Source organism: Crinia signifera, chromosome 3 (assembly GCF_055691185.1).
Source record: "Crinia signifera chromosome 3, ASM5569118v1, whole genome shotgun sequence".
Classification (NCBI taxonomy): Eukaryota; Metazoa; Chordata; class Amphibia; order Anura; family Myobatrachidae; genus Crinia; species Crinia signifera.
Window position 1 is genome coordinate 203,563,148 of NC_139219.1, and position 26,699 is coordinate 203,589,846.

The 26,699-nt window shown below is 42.1% G+C and overlaps 1 protein-coding gene across 4 annotated transcripts in view; it reads right to left on the minus strand.

Moving 5' to 3' along the window:
* LOC146064137 (isoaspartyl peptidase/L-asparaginase-like) overlaps positions 1–26,699 on the minus strand; it is a 100,722-nt gene that overhangs the window by 56,298 nt on the left and 17,725 nt on the right. For 2 of the 4 annotated variants that reach the window (XR_014471755.1, XM_083177314.1), the window contains exon 1: positions 9,570–13,918. The exons of 1 other annotated variant lie outside the window; for it this stretch is intronic. Coding sequence is in view for 2 of the 3 variants with exons in the window: in XM_083177314.1 (XP_083033440.1) it covers positions 9,570–9,641 (72 nt within the window). In the remaining variant the exon portion in view is untranslated. Of the gene's footprint in view, positions 1–9,569; positions 13,919–26,699 lie in introns of those variants that run through there. One more of the 4 variants, XM_083177315.1, reaches the window with a different exon arrangement.

A 26,699-nucleotide genomic window follows, 5' to 3' on the forward strand; every position in this document is an offset into this window, starting at 1 on the left:
ACCCTTGGCCACGAGGGTCTCAATGAAACCATTGAATTTGACCTCTAACACGGAGTTCTCCTTTCCCCATCCCCAAATCTCTTATATCTTGATTTATATGTTTGTAATTTGTTATTTAATTACACAATGGAGCTTCCATATCCCCAATAAATTAGACTCCCCTATTGCTAATTTACTGTGGACCTTTATGTATATAATAATATATAATTTGAGCCCTTATGTAAAAAACTGGCTGAGAGAAAAATTTTACTAAATGAATACGAAAAGTGACATATATAAAATAAATAATGAATTGTAACATCACAAAAACCATAAAATATATATAAAAAAAATACAATAAAAAAAAATAGGCTGAACATTAAATAATATACAGAGTCTCTCTTTATGTGAACTGTGCAGATTTGCATGAGTATAATAAACGGTGCCTCGCACATTGTACTGTGCTCAGCTGTAGTCTGAGAGAGCAACTTTATGTTACAAATAAATCTAAATAAAGACACTGTTAACATGAAACAAAAATGTTGCCATTTTAGACAGTAGTTGACCTCTGCTAGAAAACTTCTAGTTGTATCACTCTTTTGAGTATACTTACAGCTAGTTATAGACTGATACACATAAAAATATTTTTTGCGTCTATAATTATTTAGAATTTACCCTTCTCTGTTAAAACTATCACTAACTAATGTACACAAATTATATATAAAAAAATGAGACCACCATTCTTCACCATCATTTTGCAGGTGTCAGCAAATTAATGTTTACACTGTAGCTATATCTATTTTATTACAATTCCTTTTTTAAATTGATTTTTCCCTATTAATTACTAAATGTGATTTAATAATGCAATTAGGATTAGCCTCATCTGCATTAACATAATGCATGGAACTGCTATTTCTTCCTTCTGAAGCAAGGAGCTTGATTTAACATCTGCTAGTAATCCAAAGGATTAACCATGAAGCATAAAGACCTGAACACTCTGTCCATAGCATCCGTCTTATGAAAAAGCCACGCAGCCTTTCTACCTGTATTTTGAGAATCAGCACTGGGCACAACCAGCCAGCAGGGTAATGCCACATGACACTATTTATATTAGTTCCCCTGGCCAAAGCATTAACCCGAGTTTCAGAACTTTGCTTCTGATAGGCCGCTAGGCCACCAAAAGTGCACTTCAGAGTCAGAATGCAGAATGTAAACATTACATCCGGCGCTCCTCACTGCTCGTGCTTGTACGGGTGCTCGCTCCCCCCAAGTACGTGGATGCCTTCATGTAGAGAAGAGAATCGTTCCATGCAATAGGAGCTGGTAAGTATAATTTTCCTTCTATAAGCACCCAAACTAGGATACTACTGAAGAAGGGGACTGATGCTTTGGGTCAAGATACTGTACGTATGGAGTATGTGTGTGTGTGATAAAGTTATACTTTACTGGTGTGTGTTTTTATTTGGCTATTGGTTCTGCTGTGGAAGAGTCCCAGCATAGCCATTAATGTCCTGCATGCTGGGACTTGTGGTTCTCCACAGCAAAAAACACAATAGTTAATTTTTTTTTTACACAAATGCCATCAGCTTGGTGCCACCCCTAATCCTGTAGGGGGGTGGACTCTTTAATGGGGGGTCCCTGCGTCGGCCGAGGGAACTGATATAAATAATTTCCCTTGGCTGTGGTATTACCCTGCTGGCTGGTTGGGCCCGGTGCTGGTTCTTAAAATACGGGGGACGCCATTTTTTTACAATTATTTTTTAATTATTCTATATTTTTACACTGCAACGCGCATGGATCTGCCTAAACTGTGCAGACTGCTGGCTTGTATTTGTATTCAGCGGCCGTATATACGGCCACCAAATACAAATATGGTGGCATACGGCCGCCTATGCCATTGGGCAAATATTAATCCGTAAATTCGGCAGATTAGTAAATCTGCCCTATTTATGATTTGTATTTTCCTGAAAATATATCCTGTATTTTCTAATGTAAGTAAATTTCCCCCAATATATTTGTTATGCCTGAGGTGTCTGTTAGTTTGGACTTCCTTAGGGACCTTGTCCACGTACAGTATGTGTACACAGGTGTAGGTGCAGAGCCCGAAAGCCTGACCAATTATGGAGGAAACCAAAATACAATCAAGGTTGGTGTTTATTGAACAGTTATTAAACAATGGTAGTTACTGTGAGAGAATATCAGACTGTAATAACAGGAAACGATATCTATGGACTTGGGCTTGTCCGAGTGGGATGACAAGGAACTTTGGTACTTATGTAGTATCTGGGCGTCCGATTTAGAAATCGCATCGGATCGGTAGCATCGCATCGCATGCGACAAAATCGTATGCGATGTGATGCAATGGTCCCGATTTTTCCATAGGATACAATGTTAAAATGGTCTGAGTCCATTTTAACATAGAATTCAATGGGAAAAAGGGGTCCTTTTCCTTTCCCCACTATCCAAGTGGGCATGGAGTTGGATATAAACCTGTGGTGAGCGTAGCGAGCCACCGAGCCCGAAGCGTGGCGAGCGTAGCCAGCCCCGCGAGGGGACACAGAATACTTTTTAAGAAATCTGCGTTCGCTCGCCACGCTTCGGGCTCGGTGGCTCGCTGCGCTCGCCACGCTTTATAAAATCAACTCTATGCCCACTTGGATAGTGGGGAAATGAACAGGACCTTGTTAACATTGAATCCTATACAAAATCGCATCGAATCGCATCACATCGCATGCGATTCGATGCGATTTTGCCGAAGATTGCGCGAATCGCATCTGATTGTATGCCTTAAGGTAAGGCATACAATCAGAAAATCGGCAGCCCAGATACTACATAAGTACCGGAACGTTAATAGTCTTTAGCCATAGGATTGCCCGAGTGAGTCTATGGCCAGAATGAAACAGGGAGAAATTTGGATCAGTAGGAGCTGACAGATGTCATCACTGATGTCCATTACTGACCATCAATGTTTGAGGATGAAGATGATCCGTTCCCTGTATGGAACTCAGTGTACCAATGTTTGCAGACTGTAGTATTTGAAATAATCAGAAAATGACATACGATGTTGATAATGCGATTAATCTTAGCAAGCGATGTTGGCAACTGATGAGGACAGACTATGCTGACCGTTGATGGTTGGAGTTCGATGGTTTGGAGGTCGATGTTGATGACCGATTGTGACTTTTGATGGTTATAGTCAATAATTGAGGAGTGGACTGACGACTGGAGGCAGCAATGAGAACTGAGCTGGAACTGAGAGGAGTCTCCAGGGACACTGGAGTATGCCAGACTGCGAAACAGGATGGTGCTGGAGCAGCAACTCTGGTAGGAGCCAGCCTGTGTAGCAAAGTAAGTAGCAAGGCTGAAGACTTCATTGAACTGGCAATTTCCCTGAGCTCAATCCACTATAGATGTGGGGAGAGCTGCACAGAGATTGGCTAGAGTCCATGACATCAGAATCAGGAAGTCAGGGATTGGTTGGAAGTGACTAAATCCAAGATGGTTGCACCCATACATGGGAATGGAGGGAAAGAGTGTTTGTTTGCTGCATGGCTGAGGCCTACAACAAAGGCAGTAACAAGAACAGCTGTAGTGAACTGAGGAATGGCTTTAGGCCAGACTGCAGGATATGCTGCAGCATCAGGTGATCACAGGAGAAACTGTGCTGTGATCTGCACACAAACAACACTGAGGCTATCCATACCTGGAGCACAGTGAGTCAGTGACAGTTTGAAGAGAAACTTCAAAGGTAAAAATAAGTATTAGTTTACCTGGATCGTGACAATATTTAATTGAATACACATGTGGGTACTGAGAATCTCTGCTGTGATTGATAACGACACGATAGGATACAGCAATCATCAACCTTTCAGGAGGGTAATAAATACTGACAGAGATAATGCAGAAGCTGGTACTGTAGCTGTAATGCAAGAAGCAATGTTGAATAGGATGATAGGTAACTGGTGTTGTGGAGATACATACCCTCCAATATGACCCATTTGATTAGGTACAAAATGGACTGTTTCTGGACTTCCCTCTTAATTGGGTAATTGCAGTCACCTGTGTTGAACTAGTTCAGTGATGATAACGGTGTTCCAGCAAAGGTGAAGCCAATCCTAAATTAAAGAAGAAGTCCAGAAGCAGAGCATTTTGTATCTACTGGAATGGGTCATGTTGGAGGGTGTGGAGATACACAGCAGTAGTTGTCATCAATGACTGGCACTCAGTTTGTACAAAGCAGCAGGTATGGTACACTGAAGTTTGTGGAGTAAGCCCAGCTATGGTACTGTAACTGGCCTTGGTAATGTGCACTGCAGTAGGCACAGCATACTAGAGACTATGGTAAACTCCCAGCTATGGTAACTGGTACCGGAAATGTGCATAGTAGTGGTCATAGTACACTAAAAACTGTGTAGAGTGACCAGTTATGGTAAATGGCATTTGGGATGAGCACAGGAGTGTGTCAAATGCTGTGTACACACGGTGAGATTTGACATTAGATTTTGATATATAGTCAAAATCGCATGCAGAACCCACAGGTTTTTTTTATCCCGATGCACGCTCCCAGCACAGCACAAAACCCAGATAGACAGGGCAGCAATGACTGTATAGTGCGAATCAAATGTAGATTGCATGAATTGTATGTAAATAGTACAGAGTTAGCAAATATTGCATAGCAATGGAATCTTAAGTCGAATAGCAAGGGAATCTCACCGTGTGTACACACCATAAAATGCTGAAACTGTGGGAAGCACCCAGCTGTGGTAACCATCTCTGGGAATGATCTTGGCTGAGAGAATAGCGCACTGGAGCCTGAGGTAGCCAAACATAAGGAACACACAAGCACTCTGTGGGAGTCAGGAATACATGCTACAATGGTGTGAGGAACATCTAGACAATATAGAAGACAGATATAATACAATAGGTAGGATGTCGTGAACAGGTAACAACAGCAACAGGAAGGATATCTGGAACAACAGTCCAGCATGTGATATCCATAACATAAATATGACTAGAGATGAGGGCCGAAGGTTTGGATTTGGATTCGTCGCTGGGATTTGGATTTGAATTTGGCAAACAGCAGTGAAAGGCTTTGGATTTGGATTTTTTTCAAAAATGGTCAAAAAACGCCCAACTCGCGTAATTTTTGCATATTTTTTGTTCCTAGAGTAATATTAATAGAGTTAACCAGTTAGTACGTTAGTAGGCCACATAAAATATGCTTAGTCCCATGTACTGTATGTGCACATGGTGTAATAGAGAATATACTCAAGTGAGCTGCTGCAGTAGGTGGGAGTCCCGGCTTCCAGGCTCTGGTGGAACGCTCCGACCGCTATAGCGGCTATTGAAATCTGTAGTAGGTGCGGTCTTATCCGAGGGTAACCACCAGTTCTGGGTCTAAATGCTGCTGATGCCTTCCCCGTTCTCCTCTAGAGGAGAACGGGGAAGGCATTCCACCAGAGCCTGGAAGCCAGGACTCCCACCTACTGCAGCAGCTCACTTCAGTATATTCTTTATTACACCATGTGCACATAGGTGGGACTAAGCATATTTTATGTGGCCTACTAACGTTCTAAATAAATTTGATCAGTGCACAACTAACTGCAGCTGATACTGTCAGTCCCAAATAAATTGTAACAAGAAAAAAAACAGAAATGTACCAGCGCCAGCCAACCATTGGAGTCATTCAGTTCAGATCCAATAATCCTCATGGTAGTATGCTTGTTATTAATACCTCTAATTGTTTATTTGATGCTTTATTAAAAATACTTATTGTAAAAGATACCGTTCCTAATCCAACTATTATTTTCAAACAACCAGCGCTGGTGCATTTCTGTTTTTTTCTTTTTACTGTGAATATTCTGTTCGCTTTACAGAATGTTTGAAAAAATAAATATAATTGGTGTTTTACCTTTAATGAAATATTTTAAATACAACTAGTATAAAAAAACAGCAAATTGTTAAGCTTGCTAAATCACCATTTGACTAATTAACCCCATAGTATTTTCTAGATGACTCTCTGGATCATTGTGTTTTATGAAAGTCTTTGTGCACCATTTGTAAAATATAATACATTACATTTAAAAAGATCTCATGTCTTTCTAAATACTGTACTTCACCAGGCATCCCTGTGCTTAATAAAATGTTCTACATTAGTTCTCATATTGACTGTATGACTCATAGGAAACAGTGACCATATTTATGCATATGACAATATTTATGATAAAAAGAAATGGTCATAGATCATGATGATAATTGATGATAATAATAATAATTACCAATCTTATTAATATATAGCAGTCTACTACTACACCATGTATAAGAAAATCACATAAAGTATTTTCATATGATTGCTGCTTTAAATCTAGTTTCCACCACTGTAAAGTGAAGCAAATTGTGGCTGTGTACACTGGGGGTGATTCTGGTTGACACACAAAGCTGCAAAATTTGCAACTTTGCGTGTCATCTATATGCCGACCATCAAATGATTTCTACAGCGCTCGCAGATCTAAGACACCTCCTTGGTGTCTTAGATCTGTGCTCTCCCTGTATGGAAAGCGAATAGGCAGATGACATCTACTGATGTCAGCTGCCGCACCCACCCCCCGCGCGCACTCGCAGCACATTTACATGGGAATGTCCAGTGTTCTCATGGGTACCGCCACCCCACACCCGAACTGCTAGTTGCACACAGGATGGCAAATTATCAATTTGCCGTGCCCCCTCGCACCAAGCAGCTGCACATGGGCATACATGTGTATGCACATGCACAGTCGCAAACCATTGCTCCCCTGTGCGAATGCGCAGGGGGGGAGCATGTGGATTAGAATACGGTCCAATATCACAATGAGGAAACCAAAGTGCAACACTTCTTTCACCTCCCAAATGGTTCTATGGGATTCACATAAATGCAAGCTGTGACATTTATTTATCCACAAGCTGCTTTTTCTTAAGTGTATGTGCAATTTGCAGTGTGGGTCTGTTGTCGTGATGATTTGTGCCCACATCCGAATAAGGTCTTATAATATTAAATATACATTTGCAGCATGTTATCCAGTCATTTCTTCTGTAAGCACTAAAATAAGTATATGATAAATCATCTAATATAAACTGCAGTCTGATGACTTGTTATTCAATAAAGCATAAGAATCAGATATTGCCTGATGTAATGTAAACTTTGAACTTATTTTGCTTGTAACAATTACCTAGAAAACAGATTGAGCAAAGTTCATTTCTAGACGTCTTTATATTTCTTCTTCCATTTATTCTGCATAGGGCTTGAAATATGACCTATTACACATGTAGACATACTTGTATGTATTTAAAAACCCAAATGTAGAATAAATACACATTTTGATGCACTTTGATGCACTTATAGAACTGTTATTTTTTCTTGTTTTTAATTTTTAAAGAAAATGTCATATAATACAATTTTGCCATTTAATGCTTATATGTTTTATAATAATTTAAAGTATATTAACTATTTTTAGAGCAACTATTATTCACAGCCCGACCATCGAATGATGTGGAACGTGCACGCATATCTAAGATTTGTGTGCACCCTTGGGAGGAAGTGGGCGGGCAGCTGACATCTGGTGATGTCAGCTGTCTGCTCCTGGCACCGACATCACGAGCCGATTACCATGGGAACACCCATAAAATGCAGCACCCAGTGAGCAGTCTGTTCGCCATGGCCGCATGCACCTGACGGATGCACATGCGCAGAAACATAGGTCCCCATGCAAATGAACGCTGGCTGCAAATGACCAGAATAAGGTCCATAGATTGTAAGCTCCACTGGCACAGGGACTGATGTGAATGTTCGAATATTCTCTGTAAAAGCGCTGCGGAATATGTGTGCGCTATATACTGAAAGAAACTGTTAATAAATAATAAATAAATCAGAAAGCGTCAGATTTTGTGGGTTCTCCATTTTATTTGAAAAAAGGTTAATTTTGCTGTGCAAAAAAAAGGAAAATCTTTCACAAAATGTCTCACTTTCTGATTCTCACATCCCATTACATCATCCCCTCATATATTATATCATATAAAACAAGTTCAAGACATCAGAGGTGGTAGAGGCAAATACAGTAGAGCAATATAAACATGCGTGGGATAGGCATATTGATATCCTTACAAAGAAATAAGGATCAAATATGGTTTGAGGTAACATGTTTAAAAAAGGGGCAGACTAGATGGGCCAAGTGGTTCTTATCTGCCGTCTTATCTGCCGTCAAATTCTATGCTTCTATTCTTCATTCTGAATGTCAGTTAGATTTACCTGTTGATTCTCGGTGCACCTTTTTCCCGATAGTTTTCCAGTAAAACAAACTGTATTTAAAATGTGCCTCCTTGTTACTGTGCGTTACTGTGTGGGAATCTTGCACATTTCAAAGAAGAAACGTGATATGTACATTCCACAAAAGCACTGACGTCTCTGTTAATTATTGGCAGAAAGGCTTTATGGTAATCTGTTATTCTTAACTAACTTACTTAATATCTATACAACAGTTTCGAGGATCAAGCTTATTTAAAGTGACAGCAAACAAGTAAAACAAACAAAAAACGCTATAGTGAAAACTTTAAGTATATGAAACAAATACAGTATTAATACTTTTACAGCAAAATCTGTTAGCATACATTTTCTGTGTCCTTATCCCTTTGCTATATTATACTCTGTTAGGGATTATTGCTGCAACGTTGCAAATAGTCTTTTTTTCTCCCCTGTATTTTGGGGACCAGACCCGACCCGACCCGACCCTGGAGCCTGGACCGCTGGCCAGGCTGACCGGTCAGGGGGTTAATGCTTTGGCCGGGGGGACTTGTATAAAAAGTCTCCCCCCGGCTGTGGCATTACCCTGCTGGCTGGTTTGGCCTGGGGCTGGTTCTTAAAATAAGGGGGACCCCTACTCATTTTGTCCCCCGTATTTTGGGAACCAGCCCCGGATCTGGAGCCTGGGGCTGATTGTTAAAAATCGGGGAACCCCTATTTGTCGGGTTCCCTGATTTTTAATTACCGGCCCGGCTCTTTCAGCCTGGTGCTGGTTACAGCTGTGGGGGGGACCCCACACTCTTTTTTTAATTTATTTATTTTACAATTTGTTTTACACCTTGCAGCCTGCACGGATCTAACTGATCCGTGCAGACTGCCTCCACTAATTTGTATTAGCGGCCGTATATTCGGCCAGCTAATACGAATGAATACGACATCGGAGGGTTATAAAGCAGTCGTATATGACTTCTTTGTAAATCCCCCTCCGGAACACGATTTGGCATATGAGGTATGCAGTCGTATTAATTTGTAGCCTGAATACGAATACAATTTGTTGTATTCGTATTCTTTGTAAATTTCCCCCAATATCGCTAAAATTTAAAAAGTAATATCTGATTTATATAGGCTAGAGTTACATTTACAATTGGTGGTTTTATGTAGCAGCACAGACATACTCGTGGTCATTTTTTTTTCATCTAAACCACTAAACTAACAATTTCTAAATAGTTTAAACTCAATTTGACTGATTTTTTCCAAATAATGAATAAACAAAATCACAGTTAACCATTGTTAAAGCACCCTAAAAATGAAAGTATACCTTATAAAGTGGTATGGAACCCCTTTTCCTTTTGCAGATTTTGTATATAATTCCCAAAATAGGCTCCACCATGCATCAGTGTCCCACAAGGATTTTGCTCCGGAAATAGAACGAAAAAGAGCAGTAACAATAGTGTAATACAATTTTAAACACCATTTATTGATTTATTGATTACAAGTAAATATTTGCCCATACAATCAAAAAAGAATGAATAGCTTATGTGAACGTTCTCTTAATCCACTGGAGGATCTGGAAGAGGTTCACTCGTAATGAATTCCTGTTACATGCGTGATGGACCTTACATGTTGAGGATGTTTGAGTGAGCTTATCATGTTTGTCCTTCAATCGTGTAGCTGGAAACACCTGATGAAGTCCAGCTAAATTCTTTAAGGATGAAACATGTTGAGCATGTTTGACTGAATCTATAACTAATTCTGTATGGCAAAAAGGTCTCTACAATAATAAATCTTGTCAGCATTTAGGAAACCATATTTCTTAACTTGCATCAAGTGGCTACTGATTACATTGAAACAAGCAACATCAACTTTTATCAACTTCTTCTTGTCCAACACCTTCTTCTTCTTCTTCATCATCATCATCATCCTCATCCCCCTTATCATCTTGCTTATATACAACTTTCAAAGAAGCATCCTCATTTTTTATGTCTACACCACCACCATCATCATCATTGCTTTTACAATTTCTCAAGCTTACATTTGCAGAGGTTTTAGAAATGGTGGAATGCATGATTGCAATGTCAGTATCATAAATGTCAGACTCACACACAGCACTGGTGGATACCCATATGTTCTTCTCATGAATATGTGCAGTTTGTTATGACACAATTTGTTCTTCAGTTTTATTGTTGCTTTTGTGCACTGAGTTGCCTGTTTTAAAGGTGAAACAGAGTATGGTGCATGCAAGGTTACAGAATATGTCTGACTGTGTTTGAGCCTGGCATTTAAGATAATGACCCCCCTCCCCCTGCTAGTGAAGCCCTGTGCTGGTTCTAAAAATACAGGAGACCCCTACTTATTTTGTTTTCCCAACAGTCAGGTTCCTTAAATACGGGGGGTCCACATCACATTTTGTTTCCCAGATTTTTTTGAATCAAGGCCAGCTCCCATAGCCACTCGCTGGTTCCTTAATTATAGGGGACTCTAATGCATTTTGTTTTTCGTTTATTTTTATAGCCAGACCAAGCTCAAAGAGCCCGGGGCTGGTTATGATCTTAGAGGGAAGGTGACCCCTAAGAGTCCAGCAAGAAATGACCTGCCATTTAAAAGAAAAGAATGAGCTTTCCATTATTCTTATAAAGGCAATCCTGCACACTTAGTAGCATATAAATAATCCCTCTTTTTAGCTTGTTTGTAATGTATATAATTCGATTGAAAGCACAAATTACATATTATTTTAATGTTTCTGGTTCTGAATACTGCACCATCCTGAACAGAATTTTAATATCATCATCATGCCAAAGAAAATTAAATCATTTCCAAACTTTCACAAAGATTATGAATAAACAAAGCTATACTATTAGAAGAGATCAATGACAAAATATGTGTCATTCTTTTCTACAATAACAATTCTTTTTCTACACTAGTGTCTTATGAGCCCATTAAACCTAACAAGCCATTGAGAAGTGTACCTGTACCTGTTCCTATTTCATATGTCAATTTTAAATCTGCATTCTACTGTATAGCGTTAATGTACTTGCATTTCCATATGCACTTCTTATTATGTTTAATGAACTCATATTCTTTAATGTCATAAACTGCTTGCATAACCAATTGTGTATCTCAGTTCGTATCAATCATTCATATACTTTCTCATATTTAAAATCAAAATGAGAAATAAGAAAATGCCTTGAGTGATTGTTTGGTGTGTGGAATAAACTGCAGAACATCCAGTGAAGACTTGCACTCCACAGGGCGGATTAATCAATCACTTTTTTAATCATACTGGCAAGAGTGCAAGACTATAAAAATAAAGCAACTTGCTTTTGGCTGTGGGTGATTCATTCTACCATTATAACGAAGGTTGCACTTTCTGTGGCCTTTTTATTGTCTGTATTAATTTCCTCGGAAGAGAGACTCAGGTAATCCGGAAAAGCTACATTTATTCATTAGTGACTGCAAGTTCCACATACAATTCAACTGTTTCAGAACAACATGTCTTTAGAAAGCTGGGTTATGTGCTTTTTACAGTATTTTATTGCTTATTTGAAACAAAGAATCATGTTGGCCATGGTTAAAGTATTGGCCAACCACAACTCGGAGCAGGGAATCAGACTGGAGATGGAGTGGTAAGGCTACATAAAGAAGGATAGATTGTGCTGAATTATGATTTCAAATGCATAGATTTAGAAGACTATACTCCATATGTAAATGGTCCAGTGGCATCACAATGTGGGTATTGGGGGGGGGGGGGGTGTTGCACATGGTGTCACTCTAAGAAGGCATGACATCAAAATGCTGGCTTTTTTTTGCAGTGGCAGGATCCATGTGCTGCAGTTTGATATTTTCCTGCAGCACCTGGTTTCTGTCATAGTGGAGGAGCCAACAGTGCAGCCACTAGTTTCTGGTGGCAGTCCAGCATCTGCAGAGATGCTGAATATACACTGTTGTGATGCAACACCGTGCCTCTTTATATTAGGCTATTCTCATTTAGGGAAGGCAGTTCTCTAGCACACAGGGAGTGATTTATAGTGTGCACCAGGTATCACTACACCAGGCAGAGGGTGAACTCTGGGAGGCAATGGAGTCATCTGCCGCCGGGCTCCTGCTCCCAAGGGGGCACCTCTCTTCCCCATCAAGTTTGAATCAGTTAATTGAAAGCAGTTGATATTGCTAATGTGGCTGACTCCCCCTTCTAACATCATTTTTGCAAGTATCACAGCCTGTATTAGATCCCATGACCTTACTGGAGAGAGAGACCCTCTTGATTGAGCTATTTGGGGGGGCACCAATACTTATCTTGCCTCCGGGCAACTTGGATGAACTTACGCCACTGACACCAGGTATCGATCCAATTAACCCGTTTACACCGCAAAGCAACACAGCAACAAACCGGTAAGAACCTTCTATTTTACTGTCGAAAATAAATCAGGGCCCTGGGCGATGGAACTTCATAAGTTAGCTGGAACACGCATATAAAGGTATCTTTGGTTAATGGTATATAACCTCCGAAATGATGTTCATGCCAATTGGTCATAAAAAATGGAAGAGAGAATCCTCTTTCAGTAAAATCTCAACAATTTTTAATGAACAGTGAAATAACAACATGTAGCTGGGATGGAAGGTTGAATAACAGTACCTTAAAGTGCGGATAATGGCCATATAGCGCACTTTAGGTACCGGTAAAAGTCACAATCCCAGTCAATTGGAATACAAATTCTCCTCTCCTGCCCACACGCTTCGATAGGATAACCTATCTTTATCAAGGCCTGGGCCCTTATTCTGATCGGTGCGGAAATTCCCGCATGCGGACGGACCGCCGATGTTGATCGTCTGCGCATGTGCAGAGGTCACTCTGCGCATGTGCAGGCGATTTCGCCGCACGGATTCTTTATACGCCGCACAGGGGGCGTAGAGGGGCGTGAGGGGCTACTTAGCCTCATTACCCTATGCATACGCCCCCCGTTTCATGGGCGTTCCCATGCAAACGCGGGGCGTATGCATGGTAATGAGGCCGTGACGCGTGTGTACGGGGCGGGCATCTGACATCGCCGGATGTCAGCTGCCCGCCTCTATACATGATTTCACATGGACAAGTGTCCGTGTGGTCTTGTGTTGCGGGACCTGGTGGAGCGTGCGGCCCTGCATTCGATGTTCGGCGACCATCGAATGCAGGGGCTGCTCCCACCATGGAGGAGGCGTATCCCCGTCCAATTTCATGCGGATCGCCACATATCCGCATACGGACGGCAGGTGGCGATCCGTATGGAAGGCGGGGATTCGCCTGCACGGTTGCGGCCGCATATTCTGATCGGGCCGCACCGATCAGAATAAGGGCCCTGGAGAGGAGTGGGTAACAGTGGAGATATTTATGCCCCTGAATGATAGCTGATTTATTAAATGATTGGCGTGATTGTGCCAATCCCGCTTGTGCCAGAAATTCAATTGTGGAAGTGGTTTTAGTTTTAAAAACTGTCAGTACTATATAAATGACTACCTTTATTTAGGTAGTATCATGTTTTATTAAGGTCCCGTTCAGTCTCTATTTGTGGGGCTCTCTCAAAGGGCCAGATTCTCTAAGCTTCAAAAGTGATAAAATGGGGAGTGATAAACAGCCAGCCAATCAGCTCCTACCTGCAATGTCACAGACTGTTTTCGAAAAATGTCAAACAGGAGCTGATTGGCTGGCTGTTTATCACTCTCCATTTCACCACTTTTGAAGCTTAGAGAATCTGGCCCTACGTCTGCTAGATGTGATTATTTACTTTTTTGTCGACATGGTCCCCCAAATAGTGTAATGGGGGCTTCGGGCTCAATGTCAATAGCTTGACACGCTATTATAGTCTCCATCTATGCCCACATGGCGGTTAAAAAAACTCATGAAAAATGCAGACATTTTGGGGTAAACCTCTTGACTGTCTATCTAGTCACTGATGGTCTATCAACTGGAACCAATTGATATGGTTCAATGCAAAAGATTTCACTGGTTTATACTCATATTGCTGAATAGAAACAATATAAGAAAAATAAATGGGTTAATTAACCAGTATACAAAGTTCCCGGCATCCACTGTATACACCATTCTAATTACTTGCGCATTAGCACTAACCCAATACCTGCTGTAAAAGATCCACTCAAACTCTATTGCATCCTAGAAAATGATAGGCAGAATATGATTGGTTGCTATGGACAAAATCACCTCTATTATTTTTAGAAGCTTTAGTAAAATGAACCCCTACTGTTTGCTAGACTAAGGCCTGACTCTTTGGGAATAAGTAATAGCATGTCACTGTGTTTCTAGACAATGCATGCCAATGCAAGGGATGCAAATACATTTATTTATTGCGTGTGTAAATACTGGATGCTTAAGCATGTAACCCACAAATGCTGGGTAACAGTGCAATTTAGATTTGTGTTTAGAAACCCCACAGAAATCTAAATCACATATTTGAAATCTGCCTCACCTGTGCTGCAAAAGGCTTTTTTACCAAGGTGCACCTTCTTACTTTATTCCCAAATCAGAATAAAGCCATTAGAACCATAAGAACAGTTAGCATATATGCAAATAACCTTGTCATAAATCAAGATGCAAATTAGTTGTGCACCACTCTGTATTGTCAGTTAGTTCCCTTAGTTATGCCAATATATGCAGACAGGGCATAACTAGAACTTTGCAGGCCCCATAGCTAAATCTTGGAACACAACTCACCGAGGGGGGGAATTTACTAAGAATACAAATACAATTTTTCATATTCGTATTCTTAATACGAATAAATACAAATGCATACGGCTATTTTAGCCATATGCAAATTTGTGTTCCGGAGGGTGATTTACAAAGCAGTCAAATACTACCGCTTTTTAAACCCCCGATGGCGTATCCATTCATATGAATTTGTATTAGCGGCCGTATATATGGTCGCTAATACAAATTTGTATAGGCAGTCTGCAGGGATCAGTCTGATCCGTGCAGGCTGCAGTGTGTAAAAAAGAAAAGAAAAGATAAATAATAAAAAAAAAAAAATGGCGTGGGGTCTTTCCCCACGGCCGTAACCAGTGTTGAGTAGGGCTCCGCTGATTTTTTAAAACCAGCCCCAGGCTCCAGGGCCGGGTCTGGTCCCCAAAATACAGGGGACAAAATTACTATGGGTCCACCGTATTTTAAGAACCAGCCCAAGGCCCGACCAGCCAGCAGGGTAATGCCACAGCTGGGGGGGGACTTTTTATACAAGTTCCCCCAGCCAAAGCATTCATCCCGCCAGTCAGCCTGGCCAGGGGTCCTGGGGGGAGTGGGGACCCCCCCCAATAAAGGGTTCCCCTCCTCCAGGACTTGCTGTCCTCGATGCCCCTGGGCGGTGGGCATCAAGCTGATAAAATGGTGTAAAAAAATAGAATTAAAAACTATTGTCTTATACTGTCGAACTATGAGTCCCAGCAAGCCTCCCTCACATGCTGGGACATGGATAACCACAAGTCCCAGCATACGGGGCATTAAAGGGCCCGCTGGCACTTGTAGTTCCACAGTAAAATAAATAGTTAAATAAACACACTGGCACCCATGAAAAATAAAAGTTGAATACATACATTATACACACATACTGATACTTTACCCGTAGGTCTGGGGCTCCACGATCCGGGGTACGGGGCTCCATTATTCGGGGTCTGGGGCTCCAGGGGTCCGGGGTCGAGAGCTCCAGGGGTCCGGGATCCGGGGCTCCAGGATCCATTTGGGGACCTGTGGAAGAAAATCCTTCTCACCAAGGTCCTCCGGCGAAGATCACGTTGTTCGTTCCCCCGTAGTCCAGGTCTTCAGCAATAAAAAAAACGTGAATGTCCCTGCTGGTACCCTTGCACTAACTAACAGGAGAGACGCTGAAGTTTCATCTTCAGCAACTCTCCTCCGAATGATTCTATTGGGCGCCTAGCGGTCAATCAGGAGCCGAGGAATTCGGCTCCTGATTGGCCACTAGGCGGCCAATAGAATCATTCGGAGGAGAGGTGCTGAATATGAAACCTCAGCGTCTGTCCTGTTAGTTAGTGTGAGGGTACCGGCCGGGACATTCGTGATTTTATTTTCTGAAGACCCGGACTACGGCAGAACGAAGGGGACGTGATCTTCGCCGGAGGACCTTGGTGAGTAGGAGTTTCTTCCACAGGTCCCCATATGGATTTCTTCGGATCCTGGAGCCCTGGACCATGGAGCCCCGGATCATGGAGCCCTGGATCATGGAGCCCCAGACCCCGACCCAGGGACCTACCTACTGGCTCAAAAAAAGGTAAGTATCAGTATGTATGCTTAATGTATGTATTAAACTTTTATTTTTCATGGGTGTCAGTGTGTTTATTTAACTATTTATTTTACTGTGGAACTACAAGTGCCAGCGGGCCCTATAATGCCCTACATGCTGGAACTTGTGGTTCTCTAAGTCCCAGCATGCGGGGGAGGCTTGCTGGGACTCATAGTTCCACAGCATAAGACAATAGTTTTTAATTCTATTTTTTTTACACCATTTTATCAGCTCGATGCCCACCGCCCAGGGGCATCGAGGACAGCACCAGGCTTCAGCCTGGCCAAGTAAGTCCTGGAGGGGGGGAACCCTTTTATTGGGGGGTCCCCACTCCCCCAGGACCCCTGTCCAGGCTGACTGGTCGGTAGGGATGAATGCTTTGGCTGGGGGAACTTGTATAAAACGTCTCCCACCGGCTGTGGCATTACCCTGCTAGCTGGTTGGGCCTGGGGCTGGTTCTTAAAATACGGGGGACCCCTAGTCATTTTGTCCCCCGTATTTTGGGGACCAGCCTGGAGCCTGGGGCTGGTTTAAAAAAATCAGTGGATCCCCTATTTGCCCAGTTTCCTGATTGTTTAATACCAGCCTTGGCTCTTTCAGCCTGGTGCTGGTTACCGCCGTGGGGGTGGACCCCACGCTGTTTTTTTAAATGTATTTATTTATTTTTCTATTTTTTACACAGTGAAGCCTGCACGGATCACTGAAGCCAAATACGACTGGAAAATGAAGTGTATTTTCCAGGCGTATTTGGCCGGCAATTAGTGGGTGTATCCCGCTAATTACCGGCCGTATTGAATATACGGCCGGTTAGTAAATTAGGAATCACCATTCTTTTGAATGGTGATTCCTATTCGTATTCTGTCGATGGTTGTATACATTCGTATTTGTAAATACAAATACGATTGTTCAATAAATACGAATACGAATATCTGTACTTTTGGCGTAGTAAATGCCAAAAATACGAATATGCCTAAAAAATTCGTATTTTACTATGAAAATACGTGTTTTTTTTAACAAGTTTACCTTAGTAAATTTCCCCCAGAGGCTCTTATTCTAGTTCACTTGCAAAGGCAAATTCCTTTTTAAATGGACAAAACTGCAGGGGGAACAGATGTAACGTGCAGAGAGAATTAGATTTGGGTGGGGTTTTACTTCAAAGTGAGATCTATACTGCAATATAAAAATAAAGCAGTCACTATTTTCCCTGCACAGAAACAAGAAAATTCACCCAAATCTAACTCCCTCACATTTGACCCCCTGTTTTTTTCCATTTGATAAGGAATTTGCATTTGCCAGTGAACCAGAATAAGGAGCAGAGTGCAGAGGAGAGAGATTAAGAGAGTTGATACAGAAATGTAGGGGAGGTGAGAGAGACGGTTGAAAGAAATAGAGGGGACAAAGGGAAAGAACCAGCGGAGAAAGAAAGGGGAGAGAGAGAAAAGGACCTGTTCCATCTGCATGTGCACTGCAGGTGGGGCAGATGTAACAAGTGCAGAGAGAGTTGCTAAGCTCCCTCCTCCACTGTGTCCCCCACTACGTCCCCCCCTCACCCACTGTGTACCTCACTAAGCCCTTTCCCTCACTGTGTACATCAGTAAACCTCAGGCTCAGCAGGCTCTCCTCATTGGTGGCTCTGTGCTCTTATCATTGGCGGCGCGGTGCCATGGAAGGCTCTCCTGGTCTGCTGTGCTGTGCTCTCCTCAGAGGATGCACTGTGCCCCGGGAGGCTTTCATCAGCAGTCAGTTATTAAAATTAATCATTGTTGTTATTATCATTATTATGTGATTCCATACCTTTATGAAATTTACATTACACAGAAATGTATAGTTTTGAAATGAAGGATGAAATATGTTACAAATTACTTTAGTGAGAACATATGTACCCCTTTCACATTACCAAATTAACCTGGGTTGTTCCTGGGTCAACCTGGGTCGAGATGCCATCTGCCAGCCCCAATCCTTGTATTCCGAGTAGACCAACCTGTCAAATGGCCCGGGTTATAAGAAGGGTTAAACTCTGTATAATAAGCGACCCCGGCTATGTGAAAGGGATATGAATGAAACACTATAAAGGAGATTAAAAAAGCTCTGAAATAAAACATCCATATTGTAATAATTTTGTTTAAACTGCAATAAAAAATACGCTGTTTGGTACTAACTTGACAGGTATGATGTAGGTTTAACTATTGTTCACATTATCTTCTTGCAACTATATGAAATCTCCATAGCAACTACTAAAGAATTTTGTAGAAAATGCTAGCTTCTTATATCAATTTGCTCATTTTGTTTTGAGATATGCATTTCAGAAATGTCATATAGATGGCAAGGAATATACTACAAGTTTATTAGTTTTTTTTTTTTTTCAAGATATATGTTTATAATACTGTATATTTTATGTTCAGGGGCATGTTTATTAAAACTTACAACTGACAACTCATTAAAGGTAAGAATCCTTATTGATTGTATTATGTGGACAGTACGTGTATTGAATAAACTAATGATTAGATTAATTGCCTATATTAGTTAATGGATTTATTAACAGCCAAATAGCTAATAAGTTATTAAAACCATTTATTTATGATATAAAGTTGCCAATATTGAACCATTGCTTTTAGTGAAAATACAAAATGTATTTCTGATGGGGCAAAACATTGATTTGACCATTTCTACAATAAATACTAGACATTGATGACAATTTGAGATTCACTCTCCTTTCCACTACATAGGAACTCGGAACAACCTGGAAAAAGTGCAGAGAATTGTATTGCATCAATAATATAAGAAATATTATGACTTGTTTGTAAAACATGCTTTTGTATAAAAAGCTGCATAAAAACACAAAAATTTATATATTTGTATATATTTTTTACAATTTTGTGACACATCTAATTTAGGAATTAAAAAAATTGGGTTTTGAAGTGACGATGGAGTCAGAAGGCAACAGAAATACATGTATATAATAAGTGAATTTGAGCAAAAATCTGTATATGTGTGTGGGTTTATAATACAGCATACATAATCAGCATCCATTTCATTGGCATTTTTATTTTACTCACCTGCAGTATAGATATGTGCACCGGCCACTTATCGTGTTTTGGGTCTGGATCTCCGGCTGTGCTTTGGATCTGGATCAGTTTTTAACTGACAGTATCTGACAGTATCACTGGACTGGACTTATGCAGCAGTATCACTGGACTGGACTTACAGATGGAGCAGCTCCCAATAGAGCTGCTCCTAGTGATAGAATTGCAAATCGCTGCTGTGCACCATACGACAGAAGGGAGCACGCACACCCGAGATGCTCACACACCCCATTTTGTCGGAGCCCGCCACCACCCTCCACTGGCTCCCCGCTGCTCCCCCATCTGCCCCATAGCCCCCACTCACCTTGCCCGCCTCCCTGAAGCGGAGATGGGCAGGGAATCAGCTTCCTGCCACCATCCCCAACAGATGGAGCTCCTGTCCGCCAGCCTGCACCAACTCAGGAGATCTGGTGATTCTTTAGGCTGGCTGACAGGTTCTCCATCTGTATGCAGCAGTATCACTGGACTGGATTTATGTTGCAGGCTCACTGGACTGGACTTATGGAGCAGTATCACTGGACTGGACTTATGCAGCAGTATCACTGGACTTGACTTAAGCAGCAGTATCACAGAACTGGACTTATGCAGCAGTATCACTGGACTTTAATGGCAGTATCACTGAACTGGACTTATTCAGCAGTATCACTGGACTGGATTTATGCATCAGTACCAATGGACTTTAACGGCAGTATCACTGGACTTATGCAGCAGTATCACTGGATTTGATTTATGCAGCAGAACCAATGGACTTTAACGGCAGTACTACTGGACTAGACTTACACAGCAGTATCACTGAACTGGACTTATGCAGCAGTATCACTGAACTGGACTTATGCAGCAGTTCCAATGGACTTTAATGGCAGTATCACTGAACTGGACTTATACAGCAGTATCACTGAACTGTACTAATGCAGCAGTATCACTGGACTGGACTTATACAGCAGTATCACTAGACTGGACTTATGCAGCAGTGTCACTGGACTGGACCTGTGCATGTAGTATCAGTGGCTAATTGTCAGAGTTTATAAATGGACCATATAAATTAGGGATGGACAGGGGCTCTAAGATAACCCTGGTACTCTACTCCACTGACAAGGGGGTATGGTCAAGACTCAAGGGGTATGCTACAATTCAAGAGGATCTAACCTTATGGCACACCCCATGTTTTGAGGTTCCACGTTGTTGGCATGCATATATAAAATAAACTTCCACGCAAACAGTTCATAACCACAAGAACTATTTACTAACAACTGTACTGATAGAAAAAAATATTCAATAATGAGTTTGATTTTGTGAAAATCCATTTATAATACAACAGGTATACTTAAGCTTATGTATGTTAATGAAGGTTGAAAAGTGAATTCAAAAATATGCTATTAAATTATATCATGTAGACATTATATAAAGAAGACACTGTCAGCCCCAGAGGTCAATCTGCTGTCTGCCAATCCCAAGTATTCAAAATGAGAATATTTTTCTAACTAGGCTAGTGTTAGGGTCGGGGGTATCCTCGCCTGCCCTACCTCCATTGCCTCAGACTGGGATTGGCAGACGCGTGCAGAGCTAGGCTTCACCTCTAATAGCCGCGTTCGAAGGAGCCCGTTAGTCAGGCTCCAACCCCGATGCCACCAGGTCTTACGAGTGACAACGCGCCCGCCAAGGCCAGGAGAGAACAAGGGGAATGCTAACTGAAACCCACGTGAGGCGAGGAACCCCCAGACCCCCAAGGGGGCGACTCTACAAGGTCGTACAGGAGTAACAATACTCAGGGAAGATGTAAGAGAAATAAAACACAGGTAATGACCTATGCGGGTGTAACAATACACAGGGAAAATATAACAATACCCCACTGGTGTAACAATACACAGAAGATGGAAAAATACCAAACTGGTGTAACAATACACAGAAGATGGAATAATATCAAGGTGGTGTAACAAGACACTGAGTACCTGACAGGTGTAACAATACACAGAGGATGGAATGATATAAATATATATGCAAGGATGAAAAAGGCGGGGAGACCCCCAACTTATCTGTGAGATGATATGCAGCAGACAAGTGGGAGCACCACAGCAGCACTGGGTAGAACACCAGGATACAAGTACTGGAATGCTGGGAAAGCCAGGGACCGCAAACCGAAAGGCTGGACAGGCACAGGAGCAACCAGGAACCAGGAACCGGGCACACTCTGGACACAAGGTCAGAACTATCACCGGCGTCTGATCTGCCCGCCCAGGAAGTTTAAATAAGGCAGCCGTCCAATGAGCTGCTGCTGCTAATTGCCCGTCTGTGCAGCTGAGCGCTGTGCCTCCTCCTCCCTGCGGCCGCCTGGCGTCCTCCATCACCTAGGCAACCGCTGCGGCAAGGGAGGAAGCGGCTGTACATCACATCCCGAGCGCTTGGTATCGCCCGCCGGATGTCCGGGAGTGATGACGCGGCGGTGTCCTGGCTGCCTAGCAACAGCCGGGACACGCTGCTTAGAGTCCGCCGGGCAAGCGCCGGAGCTGCTCGCGCGGTCTCTAACAGCTAGGCATAGCTTCATGCATCTGCAGAGCACCCAGAAACACCCAATTAACGTATGGTGAGAAACAGTTTAGATTCCACAGATGTGACTTCATACAGAGTTGTGGGGCCGATTCAGACCTGTTCATAATGGGCTGGATTCTTCCCCGTCCCTGATGGTTGGGGTTTGCACATGTGCATACGCATATTTGCACATCCTTTCTGGGTGCAAACGGCTTCGACGAGTTTCACACTCCTTGGGCCGTTTGCTCCAGGAGGGACGGTCAGGGGGAGGAAACAGGGAAACCCTAGCATTGGGCATACTCCTGCAGATGCCACATGATGTCAGCGCCTGCCCCAAATTCAGCGATCTGCGATGAATTTGGCGATCTGCGGCAGTCCGTCTAGACTAACTTTTATTAGCAAACGGGTAAAAAAAATCATTTGATGGTGTGAGACCATCAAGTGATTTTTCACCTGTGTTAGGATACACATCCCCTTGCATGTACGAGACGGGATTTGATCGGTTTACCTGTTTGCTAGGCTGTGAACATATGCAGCCTAGAAAACAGGTCTGAATCGGGCCCTTTATTTCTAATTTCTTTACAAACTAATGCTAATTTTCTTCTTTTATATAGTTAGAGAACATTGGTGCTGAAAGCGAAGAGGGCGAACACACACACACACAAAAAAAATCTTGGTCACAGTTTATCTGCTTATTGCAGATTGGTCCATGTAGCACCTAATCCAGCCCTGAACCCTTCTCTATCCTATTCAACTTCCTTAAATGTAGGAAGGTTCGCCATTAAGCAAACCTACTGCGTAAGTGTACGTATTAGTTATAGCTCACATTTGTGTACAGAGACACCATGTTCATACTTGTTAAATGATACTATTAATATCTGTAACTGCCAAAGTAATTTATACCCCTTTAACACCTCCTCAAAAACCCGGATTTTTCCCTTGTGGACCTGGGTCAGCGGCGGTGTAACAAGGGGTTAACCCGTGTCCCTTTACATGGGACTTCTACCCAGGACCTGACCAGGGTAGAACATAGATTACAGCAGACAGCAGCGGAGCCAGAGAGTAGGTGTATGGATGAGTACGCCCCCCGCCCAACCTTCATGTTGACCGCAGGATGCTGCAGTCCGGAGGTTGGGCTCCCCCCATTGCTGTAAACGGTAGTCAGGTCGGATGACCCGGCATACCCACTTACACTGCCCTCTACGAAGGACATCATCTCCAAGCGCCAAGACCACTGGGACCACCGATTGCCATGCTGGGGGCAAGCCCAGCATCAAGGTAAGCTGCTGGTATGCCCCCAGCCCCCGTGCACCCCCCATCCCCCGTCTGCGAGGTGTATGGTTGTGCCGCACTCAGGCATCCATACACCTTGCAGATGGGGGATGGGGGTGTGCACGGGGGCTGCGGGCATCCCAGCAGCTTACCTTGGTGCTGGGCTTGCCCCCAGCATGGCAATCGGTGGTCCCAGTGGTCTTGGCGCTCGGAGATGATGTCATCTCCAAGCGCCGCCTCCGTTTACACTGCGGGTAGGCACCGCAGTGTAAACGGTTCCAAATGCCGGGTCAGATCCTGAATTTGGTTGTAAAAGGGGTGTAAGTAATATATTTCCCAATTTACAGTACATTGTGATATTGTATTTCCACATTGCCCCTTAATCTGTTAAGTATCAAGAATGTTAATGAAGATATATATTTTAAAACAACTCATCAGCAATTGATGGTAAGATATGCCAAGTTAATATGCAAATAATGGTGAGTAGACTAAACACTTCTTTTTCTTCTTTTTAAAAAAAATATCTTTAAAGGGTTCTCACACAATTTCACGGTTTAATCACTTAAGTTACATATCTTTGGATTTAGACATTTAAATGTGATTAATTACATACAGTACTGTTCATTGTACATGTTGAACAGGAAACAATGACAAAGTATCATATTTCTCCCTTATAATGAGGTCTTAATTGATTGAAGATTATTAATTTACAATTCAAATATTTCATTCGGCTAAGGTAGTGTAGTTTCATGATAAATTGGTTCTCTTTGATGGCCCAAAAAGCGTGATGGCAGTGTTTGTCTCAGTGTGATCATAGAGTTGTACAGTATGTAGTTAGCAAATGGTTCAACCTTTATGTACATTTTAAGCAGTAGAAGAACATTAAAATTACTTTTCAAGTCAAAATGAGCAGGTAAAAATGACTATAGCTTTATTCAAATAACCTAGGGTCATTTAGTAGAGCATTTCTATATATTTGCAGACAGGCTTTAGCCATAATCTGAAAAGAAGAATGCTAAATGAATGAGAAAGAGGCCAGGAAATTGATGGCCTCATAAAGGTCAAATACATGGTAAAGCAGTTTAAAGAAATAAGAAGCCTCAAATTTAAACTTAAACTTAAACTTAAATATGTGGACACGAAATCGGATATGGTTGTTTTAACAGACTTTTATCTGTAATTGTATTTTGGCACTGTTGAAATGCAGTACAGTATATTAATGTATTAATGTATTATGTATTAATGTATTATTCAGTGCTAAAAAATGTTGCAGGTTATTGTTCACTTAATTTTATCTTATTTTAAGTATATTCAATGACTATCTTAAAAGTAGCCAAATAAAAATGCTGATTTGCTTAGGTAAAATAGGGGTAAGGGCCTGATTCTAATCTGATCAGTCCCAGCGTGCTCGCAGGGGACCAACGTTGAAGCACTCCACATGCGGAAATTCGCTTATGCACATGTGCACAGCTTCTGTGCGGCCACCTTCGTAGACTTGCATAGGCTCCATGGAGCTTGCAAAGGGGAGGGGGGGGGACAGGATGGAGGTTAGCAGGGGGCGTTCGCATCGAACACCTGCCGGGTGGTGTAGTAAAACTCGCTAAGCAGCAAACTGATGCTGCTTAGCGAGCCAACCACAGTGACCCCCTAAATGTATTATAACTGCACAATACATGAAGTGCCGAGACATATTACCATCTCAGATCCCTAAGTGGGGGAGTAAAAATTGACAGGCCCCCCACAGTGCATTAGCCTAGTGATAATATGCTGTGTCTCTCCTCTGGTCGGCAGTACTGTGGTGCATGGGCAACAATTGATAGCTGCAGGTGTCGGAACGGTCAGCACTACTCTCCACTCATACATCCCCCCCCCTCGCATATTGGCATGCTATCTTGTAGACTTCTCCTCCTTCATATATGGGGGAGAAGTTGTAAAATTGCTAATAACGGCGCTGATACCATTATCCCCCATAATGACCATTCCGATATCTAGCCCATAGAATGAAAGTAGACAGAAAATCACAGCAGGAGGCTGTAACTGTGTACATGTAATGGAGGACGAAGACCGTTATAAGGGTTATTTGTGATACTGTATGCAGCAGGGGTAGCCAACTCCAGTCATTGAGAGCTACCAACAGTTCATATTTTCCATCTCATTCAACAGGTACACAGGTGCACTCATTACTGACTGACATATTTTAGAAGATCTACAGGTAATTACAGGAGATACAGTAATTACTTCACTTGTGATTCTGTGAGGAGACCTGGAAAACGTTAACTGTTGGTAGCTCTCGTTGGCTACCCCTGGTATACAGTATACAGTACCTTTTTTTTTTTTACCTAAACATACTTTTGGTTGCACTATAAGGCTATTTTTTGAAAACTTGTGAAAACTTTTTATTCTTAAATTGTTTTATCTCTAAATATGTAGTTCCTAAGATTGCCATGGTTCAAAGAGCAGTGCTTCCAGCAGACTACAACTCCCATTATCACATGTGTGAAGTGAAAAATCCTGCACAGTGAGGAAAGAAGAATGGATATGATCACTATTCTGACCCATGATTCTCAATCACATGAGCTTAATATTTTAGAACCAGCTCCTTACTTTCTTCTCTGGTGGATCCATTACAGAACATTGAGGGGGAAGAGGTGATACTTGTCTAAAGTGGTAAGGTCAACTTACCACCTTACCAAGGAAGTATTTATGTCTACATAGGCCTTACAGGGAATATTCCTGGTAGGCAAATGAACCAGTGAGGCTGCCTGTCAGTTGTGGCCCAATCCACCTCCTGTCTCCCACACAAACAACACTCTGCTGGTTCACAGAGTAGAATACCTGCTGCAAATACTCATCTAAGCCAAGCACCCATCTATATCCATTGTGTCAGATTTTAAAGGGACAGGTTATAACAATGTCTGTGATGCTTTTTGACCACCTACATTTGATTTGTTGCCACCCATGTGAGGCCACTTCTAGATTTTTTTCCAGGGTCACTTTTATTTCCCAATCCACCCTTGATATTATCTATAAGAAAAAGGCCTAATGTCTGTGAGACTACTGATATTCAGGAAGCTCTCCCTGATTCCCAAGAGAATAGAACAATCTTTCAGTTGCAACATTGTACAGTGGGAGGGGTGACATGCTGGAATGATTCACAGCACCATGCCGCCAACACCACAAACTGTAACTAAGTTTGCACTAGTAAGATAATGTATTGAGTCCAAAAAAATAAATGACAATAAAAAAATATAAGAAAAGGGGATGGAGAAGACTATGCAGTGCTTACTC